Source organism: Wasmannia auropunctata, unplaced genomic scaffold (genome assembly GCF_000956235.1).
Source record: "Wasmannia auropunctata unplaced genomic scaffold, wasmannia.A_1.0 LD336095.1, whole genome shotgun sequence".
Classification (NCBI taxonomy): Eukaryota; Metazoa; Arthropoda; class Insecta; order Hymenoptera; family Formicidae; genus Wasmannia; species Wasmannia auropunctata.
In genome coordinates this window covers 1,340,409-1,353,217 of record NW_012026795.1, presented here as the reverse complement: position 1 = coordinate 1,353,217, position 12,809 = coordinate 1,340,409, and the positions used below count along the sequence as shown (strand labels likewise).

Here is a 12,809-nt window from a genome sequence, read left to right as displayed (position 1 = left end):
ATTTTCAACGTTCCTCTCAGCGCGTTCTCTAGAAACAGGTCCACGATCGTAATTCCTATCAGTTTCCTTTCTCGCTAAAGCGACCGATCTAATCCTCGCGCTCGCGAGGAACGGACGGATATCCGGTGTAACGGAGATTGTATCTTTTTTTTCCCTCTCCCTCCATGCGGTTTTATCCTCCGTGGGGGCGTGGGGAGTGATCGGCGACGTCTCCTGGAAGTATTGCAACACATTGCTAGCGTCAGGAATGGATGATTAGCATAGCTAATCGTATGATTAGCAAGCGGAACCCCCCGCCGCCGGGAACGCGGGAGACCGAATGACAACCCCGGTTTTGACCAAAGTAATTTTATTTGTTTCATTAAAAACTTAGACGTTGGAATGCGACTTCTACACGTGTGACGGGTATAATATGTAAAACTAAACGCTACGATATTTATATTTATAACTATATGCTTATTTCTTTTACGATTCTCCTCACCGGTTAACGCAAATATATATCGTGTATATGTGATAATAGAATAATAGCGGTTTTTTTTAAATATACATACGTATACATACATACGTACGTATATATATGTATATGTATGTACATATTATATATATATATATTTACTGTTTCGATAGCGATAATTAAATCGTCCAATGCGCTAACTACCGCGTGCTGTGTTCCCTCCTCCTTCCCCTATATTGATTTTTCCTTTACAAGCGAACGTTCGAATCGTCGGGCCGGGACACGATATACGTAACACGCAAGATACAAAGAGCGAGAAACACACTAAGAGAAAAAAAAAAATACACGCTGTAAGTCTAATCTCTTAAAAGATTTTTTTTCAATGTAAGTCTGAAATATTTCGATAATTATTAATATCAATTGGCATAATCTTAAAATTGTATGCGAGAATATTTAAGAGAATCGTGACTTCATAATTATTAATATGGATCATTCCGATAATTATTAATATCAATTGGCATAATCTTGAAATTGTATGCGAGAATATTTAAAAGAATCGTGATTCGTTAGAGTCTTTGCGGTCTTTGACACAACTCCTCTTTCACTTTTCTCTTTCCCAATCAGCTCTGCGATTAGCATTCCATCATCCGTTGTACTACGTCGCGTTTCCTGTTTGTTTACGTTTTCGTTTACGTCCCGGCCCGTCGTCGCGTCGCGCCGCACATACCGAGTGTCTATTTACAGAAATATGTACAAAGCGATTACAATTCCGCCCGAGCGAGAGAGTCTCGGTGCACGCGTTGCGAGGATCACCGTCATCCCGGTCCCTCGGTGTCCTCCGTCGTTGCGCCGCCGAGGAGGTCATCATTTTACATAATATCTTTATGCACGTCTATTCTTTTTTTTCCGTCTCTTTTTACACGTCGTGCGACGAGCGGCGACTCTGAGGGATCGGACGCACCGTATCAGCGAGGCAATTATCAGAACAAAAGTACTTTCAGGCTAGGGGGGAGGGGGATGAGTTGCGGGGATCGCGATCTCTGCAGCACAGATTGGAGAGGACGAGAAAGAGAGATTCACTATAAAAACGGGATAAAAATCGACCGTACCTCCGCTCTCTTTTTAGATCTCTAACAATAAGTCTTACAAAATTCCTCGTTTAGAAACTATAACACTCTATACCTTTTACAATGCCAGTTAAACTAAAAGAAAGGGTTGATTTTGAATCATATATCGGTTAGCTCACATCGTTTCGCGCTATATCTATATGCACGATTAAGGTATAGTTATAAAAGTTTAATTGCAGAACGGAGTACTCTGTGACCAATTTGACCAACATCTCTCTCAAATTCTCATCAATCAAGGTTATATCTTTTCTTATTTTCAATGAAACGGTAACAAGATTTTGCAATCGACCTATATACGGCGAAACAATACGGCATTTATGATTCGTTACATAGTTCTTTTTTACTTTTGTACACATTCTGTTCTGCCTCTCCCGAAGATATTAAATATTAGACGACTATACTCTTTCCACTTTGTCTCGCACGCATATGCTGAATTGTTTATTACAATTCATATCAATTGTTAATTACAAGTGTAAAACGCAATAACAGTTAACAATTTTATATTGCTTTGCTACACCGTTTTTTTGCAAAATCCAAATCTTTCTGGTAGGCTTTACAGCAGCAGTGATGCCTTATCTTTTGTGCACTTTCTGCCTTTTCTTATATATATGTAATTCTGCACAATAAATTAAATTAAATACATTCGATGAGAAAAGTTGGTCGAATCGGCCACTGGATTCGCTTCGCATTACATCGTTTTTTTTTTCCACTCGGAACGAAAGAGAACGCGTTTGTCGCGTACGGGTTGGACGTACGATCGATCCAAGCCTCGTTTCACGACAGAAAATCAATTACGGGTCGCACGGGGCGTGATTGCACTTTTCGTTTAGCTGATGCCGACGAGATTTTTGTACGCTCAACAATGCAGGATCTATCGGCAAGGGAATATGCTACTTCTAAAACACGAAATCGAAGGCCGCAGAGACGCTAAAATCGACACGCACACTCGTCGGTTTATCGAGCCCATTCTTTTTAGCAGCACTTTCTGCATTTGAACTGAAGTAAGAGCACACAGTGAAGGGCTCCGTGAAGAAGGGAGAATGGAAGAAAATTCTACAACGTAGAAAGTATAGCAGCTACAAAGAATAGTTCGTCGCAGACCATCTCGTTTCTACTTCGATAAAAGGAAGCTTGCGAACGTTCCTTTTTTTTTTCTTTTCTTCTGCGTAACTCTTGAAACAACACTAGAAGGGCCGACTGCCAAGATATACTCGTTTGATTTTTCATCTCTGTTCTCCCCCCCCCCCGTCTTCCTCGTGTTCTTGATCAACGTAAACTTAATTTTAGCTTAAATTATTCTCTCCTCTTATATATTATTTTTTCCAAAAATCATTCTTCAAAAATTCAGCCTGTCTACCCTTCTAGTCTCGATTCAGTCCTTTGCCCTTTATAAATTAACAAGCGTTTCCCACTAATTCGTCGGTGTGTACATACTCCGGTTTCTCTTAATTTAATACTCGCACTACTCGATCGGGTTTTTTTTTTTTTAAAGAAGCCTTGGCCGTGCCTTTCGTTCGGCACGACGCGACTTCTCAACGGCGATCTAAACTACAATTCCAATATCTTACAATTATTTACACAGACGTACTACTGTACAATCTACAAGTCTCTTTCGTGAAAGAAAATTTGCACATTGTTGCTCTCCCTCTCTTTACTTCTCTCTCTTTCTCCCTCTCGTTCGTCAAAAATTTGCGTGCGCGACGAAACGTTTCGGGAGCGAAAGCAACACGTCGATACGCGGATTCGTGTGTGTTAGTCGTTGCTGATTAAAATTTACACGCTCTACTTGTACACACGCATACACAGACACACACGCGTACACGCACACATATATACGCACGTAAAAATCAAGGTTTATAGATCGGGTAAATGATCGGTGGTTATCGGTACAGCTTTACTGGAACGAACAGAGCGAAGGCACCTTAAAATATCAAGTGGCGTATTCAGTATCCAGCACCTGTGTGTGATTATTTAGTTTCATTGTTTACTTTGCTTCGAGTGAATAGTCCAGGGGAGTTTGGGCTCAATCGTAAGAGGAGAATTTCCGATTCGAAAGAATTTCAAGAAGCCGATTGATCCCAGCCTCCCTTAAAGGGAGGCGACACGCACGGATCGTTCTGCTCTCAATTTGGTCCTTTTTATCTCGGGGACGCATCGGCCGGTGTTTCTCTTAAGTTATCCGTCGATTATCAATTTCGCGTTTTGGGATTTTTCTCATTTCGCGCGCGAGTTTTTCCTTCCTCTCGTCCTCTCCTCTTCCGCTCGTCGGTTCGTCTCGATCCGCCGAAAAAAAAAAAAACTCATTTCGTCTCGTGCGACAATGCGTGAAAACGAACGAACGAACCTTTCGGAAAAAGGTTGCTGGGATAGAAAAGTGTCTAAAAAGAAGTCTCTCTCTCTGTGAGCGAACAAGTTCACCTTTGACGATCTTATTGGATCAATTGCTGACTTTAGGCACCTACGATTCTACGGAACTAGAATTTATGCAATTTTACACACACTTCCATCGGTTACGGTACATAAAACGATTTTATACAGTAAATCCTCTGCGACCGCAGATTACTACAGACGTACGCGTACCTGTTATCTGTGTACACTTTCGTCGTACTCTATTACCCAGTACAAATACATTCTTATCTCTTTACTCGTTTACTTTCCGTTCTCGTCTTCTTTTGTGGAAAAAAAAGTAAAAAAAAAAAAAAAGGAAAAAAGTTGCTTACGCCGCACGAACTTATTTAAGAAGTCACATTGCAACAAAAATCTACGGTCGAAATTATTTTTAAATAACGCAGATACAACTGAAAGTCAAACTGAATCTGCTTTATTTCTCGACTCTTACAAGCTTTGTTTCTGTCTCTGTATATTAAAAATGTAAGGGTAAAAACGTGAAGGAACTAAATATAAACGTGAAGTGAGAGTGAAATTAGCTATGTTAGCTCTAAGCAACGGGTTTTACATGTATAACGAAAGCGTAACACAACGTATACATCGACATTTATATTAATGTCTCTCTTACATTAGAATCATAATAACGTGTAACATGCTAATATAACGAACTTACAAAATAAAGCATACGGCGGACAATGTAATCATTATTGTGTATGTACACCGTCGAAACGTAATGCGGGAGAGTATTCAATAACGAAAGAAAGAAATTTTACTGTCGCAAACGCGAGAGGCACATTAAATATATACAACGTTCTGTCGAGACCTGATAAAGCTTGATTTTTCTCTGTTTAAACGGTATATACTCGCAAAAGTCGTCGATCGTTTTACCGGTGTTTTTTCGAAATCGACAATTTTTAGACATGCAGATTGGCTGTTTTTAGAAATGACATTCCCGTCGTGTATTCGAATAGAGAAAATATTAACGTTTCTTTTTTTCTTTTTTAGCGATATCTGTCGCAATGTCTCACTGTCGAATCATTTTCAGCTTCGAAGGCGACGAGTTTGTACGTCTGTTAGTGTGGTTTTAATGACTTAGGCAAAGGGGGGGAAGAAAAAAAAAGAGAGAAAAAGGGACTTTTCCGAATAACTAAAATATATTATTTTACGCCCCTCATGAAAAGATGTAGGGATCGGCAATACCTAGTACTATCCACCAACTAGCGCGTTAAGATATTCTGGATACTTAGCTATTACTAGGTAAGATAAACTCTCAACAGATAATAGTGATATTATCGAGTCAATAACTTATCGCGACAGTTTTGCGATGTGTATACCAAACGTAAAGTCGCGTGCAAAAAGGTCTTCCTTATTCTATACTCAGTACCTTAATTGTCAAATTTTATATATATGTATGTATATATTTATATATGTATGTACAAAGATATCTCATCCCTAAAGATATTCTACATATCTATATGAAATTTAAATGAACATTTATATCTTATGTGATATGCAGACAAAAAATCTACATATTATATAACATATAAACGTTCGATTACAAGCACAATCATCAAGTTGTGCTGTTAAGAATTGTGAAGAGTACGGCCGCATCGACTCGGAAATCGCGATCAAGTTTCCGTAGTATGGACTTTGCTTTATGTTAGCACAGAATGGCCAATAAAAATCGTCATAAATAATTTACGCATAGAATAACGCATATAAATAACTTAAGCGAGCTCTCCGCGTGATGAGATATGATTCTCGGCAAAGGAAATAACATTTTAAATCTATGTACAAGTACACAGCTCCGTCATATTAAATGGGATTAATTTTCGCGATCATAAATTTGTACAAATTTCCCTTTTCCTAACGCCGCTCATTTGGTCGTCTATACTATAAATATTAGCTTTAATTCTCTCAGCAATGTATGAGACGTCCGGATTTCTTTCGTAGCAAAATAATTTTTGCGATCCTGTATCGGAAGGTATGTGTATGTGTGTGTGTGTGTGTGTGTATTACGTTTTTGTACGTGTATGTGTACGTGTATATTTGCGAGTGTGTATGTACTTTCTAGAGAACAACACGTCTTTCTCGTATTGTTATCTTCTCTGTTCGAGACTAAGGCGGTATACGTGTCTGTGTTTAAATATATATGTATGTAGTCGCAAAGGAAGAAGGATGAAGGTAGCAAACTTCTCTCAATCAAGTAAAAGGTCCTATCTGTCTTTGGATTGAAACACGGCGATCTCTACTTCAGTAAAAGTACATCTCCCCGTGGTCTAATAATTTATCCCGTTGTCCCTCTCCTTTCGCGCGTCCGGACGGCACGGGATGACGACACGATTAGAATTTGCGCTCGGGTAAAGCACCGGTTTCGTTTCCGCGCGCGCGCGGACTCGCGCCCTTAACGAACGGATTGTACTATAGTCGTCAAAAAATCACCTTTTCACGTGGTCGACACAATAGTGTTCGTCGGCGATAAATGCGTCGACGCAGTCGAGTTTGTCGTTGTTGCTGTTGCGATCGTCGTCGCTGTCGTCGTCGTCATCGTCGTTGTCACCGTCGTCGTGCTCACCACGTTGCTCAGCTGCGCACTCGATTCGGAAGTTCGCACGCTCAAGTCCTTCTCCAAACACGGTCTCTTCTCCTTGTGCTCGCCGGACGAGCTGAGCTTCCTCTTGTGCTTCGAGCTCGACGAGTGGGAGCGACTCGACGTCGTCGTCGCGTGGCCGCTGTCCTTGCCGGACGACTGCCTCTTCTCCCCGTGCCTGTGAGTGCAGTGATGCTGGTCGCAGTGGCATTTCTTTCTCCTCTCCTCCGATTTCTTCTCGACGCTCTTCGAGCTCGGCCGCTCCGACTTTTCGACGACCGGGTAACCGTGCGACAGCCCGGGGATACTCAAAGCGTCATCCTTGCCGGCGTCGTCGGACGCCTTGGATTCGGATTTTACCTGAGTGGGGCTCCGGTGGTGATGCCGGTCGTGCTTTCGCTCCCGTCTCTCGTGATCCCTCCTCTTCTTGTGCCTTCGCTCTCTGCACTCCTTCTCGTCCCTGCATCTGCATTTTGATTTCGAGTGCGCCGCGCCGTGAGATTCGGACGACGGTTTCGGCGAATTCTCGTCACTGCTGCCGTTCCTGCTGTTGCTGTGTCTCTCGTTCTCCGTAGACGGAGACGTGGAGGACATCACGGACGAGGAGTACGATGACACGCCGGTTATCGTCGACGCCGCTGCCGAATTCTCGCTGCATGGATTATTACTGTCAGTCGCAAACTCGCCGGTTTTCTCGCTCTTCGCCCGCTCCTTCGCCTCGTCCTCCGCCATTTCGATCAGCGCCTTAACGGCATTCTCCGTCGCGCATTCCATCTTCGATGTGAATGCCAGCACGGTTTCCATCTCGAGCAAATGGCAGTATCTCTCCAGCTTCGCAGTGTCATCTTTGAACCACTGCTCGGCGATCTCGAAGCTCTCCTTGTGGATCTTCTCCAGCACCTCCTTCGAAGCTTCCGAGACTTCGGCGCGCAGCGACTGGCACACTTCCTCGACATCAGTCTTCGATTTGTAGATAGCTATCTCCAACGCTCTATCCACAACCTCGGTGGCGTACGTTTTGGCGACAGATTGCCGCTGCGTCAATAATTCTTCCTCGAGAACAATCGGCGACGAATCTTCGGGCCCAGGTGTATCTACCGGAGACAATTCTGAGCCGCTCAATCGTCTCTTAGTCTCCTTCAAGGAAGACGAATTATCGAACTTGGAAACCATTCTCGCTTCTACACCGGCCACACTTTCTTTACTCGACATACTCTTACTGTTGGATCTGTCGTGATGACTGCAACGATGATCCAACTTGTGGCCGTTGCTGTCGTACTTTTTCTTCTTGCAGGAGTGACAGGTGTCGGAGTTGCTACTGCTGCTGCTGTGCGTGTGATGATTGCTCGACTTCTCGCTGCTGCGGCGGCGATCCTTGTGCTTCTTCTCGGACCTCTTCTCGTCTCTCTTGTCGTTGCTCGGCTTCTGCTCGTTGGTTTCACTCTTGGACGATTTAGTGCTACCAAACGGATCCGACGACTGATTGTCACTGCCCTCCTCCTTATCCTTTCGCTTGAGCGACGAGTGGCTGGAGTGATGGCGACTCTTGCGATGCTTCCCGTGCTGGTCGGATTTCTTCAGATTACCCTGATATTCGGCCGCCCTCTCCTTCGCCTTCTCGAGCGAATCAATCGACAGTTTCTGCTCTAAACGCTGCCGATTCGTGTTCTCCTTCTGCTCGTCGCCTATACCAACTGCTTCCAGAGGCTTCTTCTCCTTGATGCGATGCGCGGACTCGTTCGCCACGCGGCTGTGTCTGATGCTCGTGCTATGCTGCGACTCCGGATAATACTGCTTCAGTCTGATGTGCCAGGCGATACTCGAGACGGCCGAGACCGTCCTGAACTGGTGGATAATGTTGCGCGGTAGGAAATATATGTCGTTGTCGTAAAGATTTATCTTGGCATAACGGACACCCTGTCGGCGCAACTGATTCAGCTTCGCGTCCTCCACCCACTGCACGCACTGCGATATCGGCGGCTCGTGCAAGTCCAGCTGCAACTTCTCGACAAGCTCGGTGAAGTCGCCCGCGTAGAAGGCCACGACGTCCTTCGTGATCCTGTTGTACTGGGACGCCTGGCCGCCGTGAACGGCCTTCAGCACGCCGACCGCCGCCGTGGTCATCCTGTCCAATCCGTGACCGACATGATCGGCGTGCGCCTTCGTACGGTCCTCGAACATGTACTCCCGAGCCTCGCTGAGCCGTGGTAGATACTGCAAGTTCCTCAGCTCGTTAATACCCGTCCTGCGTCGTTTGTACGGGCTTTTGTTTATGTCGGCCGTTGGCACTAGCTGTTCGCCTGGTCGGATCCACAGGATAGGGCCGTCGTTTGACTCTTGCGGCGTATCCATCTTCACGACGGACAGAGGTCCCCAAGGCATTGTCTGGAATACAAACACGAATTACATTAGCGAATATACAAATAAGTATGTTATGCGCGAATTTACGATCTACTTACCATCTTTAGGAATGGATTCTCTTCTAATTTTTGCAGCAGATCCGGAAAATATCCACCGACTTCTTCGTGAACAGTACCCACCAGACTTATCTGATGTAACGGCCCGTATCTAATAGTACCGTTACTATAAGATTTACAAACTTGGTCTTTGTATTGAGCCATTGTGGTTGTTTCAATATCGCTGTTTCTACCCAACACCCCGTTTTTTACGGTCAACGTGGGATAACTATTCGCCATATAGTCCAGAAGATCAGGCAGGTATGCAGCCGCGTTATGTACTATACCCATAACATGATGAGCATTTCCGTTTTCGTCCTCGCCGAAAACCACCTAGGGAATTAAAGATTTTATTAATAAGTTTTCACCGTGCATAAAAACTGAAAAAAGTGTTGATGTCATTAAAGCCGTATACTATACAAAGCTGTTTATTTTACATTAAATCGCGTTTACGTACTTTGAAATACTCCTGCGCCAGCTCTTGCATTTGTTCACTCGTCAAAGTACCAATCTCATCCTGAAACATATGGACAACCGACGCGCCGCCGTTAGGATACGTTTCTATGTGGATGAACTTTTTGTACTTTAGGCCTTCCAGCAGTTCTTTCTTCGTCACCGGATTGTTTAGCATCTTGTAGTTTTTCGTTTGTAGATTTAACCTTAGGTTTTCATTGATCGATTTCGAAAAAGGGACAAGAACCTTGCCGCTCAACGAGGACAAAACGTGACGGTCCCGTTTGCATTGTACACCAATGCTCGCTCTTTTTATTCCCTTGCGTTTGTGACACCGCGAGCAATATCGCCTGTCCTCCTTCGAGCGTTTCTCTCTCGAGGACGAATAAGTTTTCGAATGCGAACTGGAAGATGGATTAGCAACGGAATTCGTGGATTTGTCCTGGGAACCCGTCGCCAACTCCGTCCTATCCGACTCCACCGCTGAAAAACTGTCGTCTCCCCAGGATTTCACCATTTGAAGCTCCTCTCGCGAATCCACGGGTTCTTTCTTAATCTCGAGAGGCTCCGCTGTCAATTCTCTGTCTGTAACGTCCTCCTCCTCTCCGGCAGCGTCCTGCTGCTCGCTCGATTCTGTTTTTACAATGCCAACCTGTGAATCGCCTATCTTCTTCGGCGACGGACAAAATAGATTCTCGGTTACTTTATCTATAAACGTGACCGCCTTCTCTTCGGTGTTCTCTTCACTATATTTTGCTGTGTCCATAATAACTGTGGAATTCGCCGACATAATGCCGATGGGAAACGTCGTGTCTGGACTACGAGGATGTGGACTGACAGAGACCCTCGGAGGATAGTCGGGACTCGGAGGACTGCTGATCACTTCGCCATTACTTTGCGGACTCTCTCCCAACTGCGGTGTGTTGTTGGAGAAATTCATGCATCCTTCTAATTTCGCTTTTGTGGATAATACGTGTACGTCTCCGGATAACATTGTGTCGTTGTTACGTGTGGAATCGGTCTAAACAAAAAAAATTAATTAGATAAAGACTGCTTCATTTCTACAATATAAACAAATGCAAGAAATATTTTGTCAAATGTATGTGTCAATAATTATTTTGTCAGTGGTATGCATCAGTGTAAAACACATTATAGTAATACAAAAAAATATAAGTCTAAAAATATCTTATAAGAATTGCTGGGTACCTACATGCGTAATATGGTCAACTGGTTCCTTAGCAGTTTTTACTACATCATTGTTGCAATGATCTGGACTTCCTGCATCATACATATACCGTTCCATTTAATGATGTGTAATAAATCTCATTATAAATTATACTTCAATTTTATACACATAGTTAGAGTGATGTTAGTGAGAATGATCAAATCTAATCAGTAAATATTCAAATTCCAATCTTGAGTCGGCAAACCTTGATTTGAAGATAGAAAGTGAAAGATTTTGAGCGAAGGAGACAAATTATTTGAAAATTTATATGTTTCATTTATATAATAATAATAATAATAATATATATATCTAAAATAAAGCATATAATTTTAGATTTATAACTTCTGCTCGATGTCATTCTTCTATGGAAACAATTTTCTTTTCAAGAACATTAATTATAAACTTAATTCTTATAACTGCATTAGTAGCAAAAAATGATATTTTTTTCTTTTATACTATTTTATTAAATTTATTGATAAATAAAAAAACATGTAGAAAAGAAATAAAATACAACTGTCTCACAGCATAATACGCACAGCATAATACAGCATAATAATATCAATTAAAGTTTATCTAGACTTCTGTACACTAAAAAAATAAATTTAAAATAATATAGATTATTAAATATAGATATATATTATTAAAATATAAAATATATAGATTGTTAAAATAAACAGACTTTAGGAATTCCTCAGTGACAATTTTTTAGTAATTGCTTGTTAAATGCTATACATTATCAAATCTAACAAATTTACTTCGAAATTCAATGTATATGTTACATGTATTGAATATATTCTATGTGTTAGAACATTGGAATGCAAAGCTTTGTCAGCTAGCTGTCAGACTACTTTGATAATTACATTCTAGCATTACAAACAACACAGATATGAAAGAGCTATTGCCCGCTGGAAAGTATCTTTCAAGGGCTTCGCGCAACAACGAACACGGAAGGAGATTACCGTCTGGCTCTCCCGGAAGACAAGCGGTGTCGTCCAGGTCACTACCATGGTGAGACATGCTGCGCCGCTGGGGGGACGGCTGCCGCGTTTCGCTATCGGTTCCGCTGCTCGCGACCAGTTCAGCCACATCACCAGACGAGCCCGCGAGGCTCGTGCTCCTCCGTAACGCGTGCCCTTCCGTGTCCGTGCAAAACGGTGACGCTGCAGGGAGACCCGTGGGCGTCCTCGGCGAATTACGCGCGGAATCGCGCGCGCGGTCGTCCGTCACCTCGACGGCGATACGCGACGCCGTCCCGGATGACGTAACACGCACTGTTTCGCTCCCAACTGACTCGGTCGCCCGCTGGCTCGTATTATTTACATCACATCCTACGTTTGACACGATACGCGCACCATCCTCGGATGCCATCTTGGTTCCGTGAGCGACATCCCGGACGCGGCGATACTACGCGTCCGTCGATTGGCGGTCGCGCTCGCCGGCGACGGCGCGCGCCGGCCGCCATTCGCCCGCGCCGACGCCGCCGAGCAGGGGCCGCGCCAGTAGACGGGCCGGTTCTATCGGCGCGAGGGCACATTTTTATCTGCCGGAATCTCTTCGATCTCCAAACCTCGTTTTCCATGAAACTTTTTCCATTTCTATCGCCACGCCGGCGACGACACGCGGAATTGATGCGCGAGATAGGATTAGAGATGTGGGGACCGGATATCATCGTCCACGAAGATTTCCGACTATCCCGAGTGAACGCTCGAAACCGAGCTTAATTCGAAATGTGCGTTGCGCGACGGAACAAATGATGAGTCACTGCACTGATAACGAAAGTTAATAATTTTTTTTAAGTTGCAAAAACGTGGATTTTGACTCGCGTTCCTTTTTACTTGATTATATTTTTCTGATATATTAATTTTTCGAAACTCTAATTTTTTGCGACACAAATCCTCAGAATTAAAAAGTTAAAAATTCTTGATATTACAGTTCTTAAAATTTTGATTAGTGTCATCTCTTACGTGAACTGCATATTCTCCTGATACTTTTTGTCGATTTTGATGAATCGAAAGTTTGGTAATAAATATTGGTAATTATAATAAAATTGCGTTATTATTAATAATTAGCATCGGTGAGATACTGTTAAAATTAAAGACCTCGTCAATCCTGAACA

At 43.2% G+C, this 12,809-nt stretch overlaps 1 protein-coding gene across 1 annotated transcript; it reads right to left on the bottom strand.

The window, feature by feature from the left end:
* Positions 1 to 332: 332 nt before the first annotated feature.
* LOC105462652 lies at positions 333 to 12,081 on the bottom strand. The gene is made up of 5 exons (XM_011709387.1): positions 11,653 to 12,081; positions 10,679 to 10,746; positions 9,473 to 10,489; positions 9,019 to 9,348; positions 333 to 8,944 (listed from the first exon to the last, which is right to left on the bottom strand). The coding sequence occupies exons 1-5, from the start codon at positions 12,059 to 12,061 to the stop codon at positions 6,416 to 6,418; spliced, it is 4,353 nt and encodes a 1,450-aa protein (XP_011707689.1). The 5' UTR covers positions 12,062 to 12,081; the 3' UTR covers positions 333 to 6,415.
* Between the last annotated feature and the right edge of the window lie 728 nt (positions 12,082 to 12,809).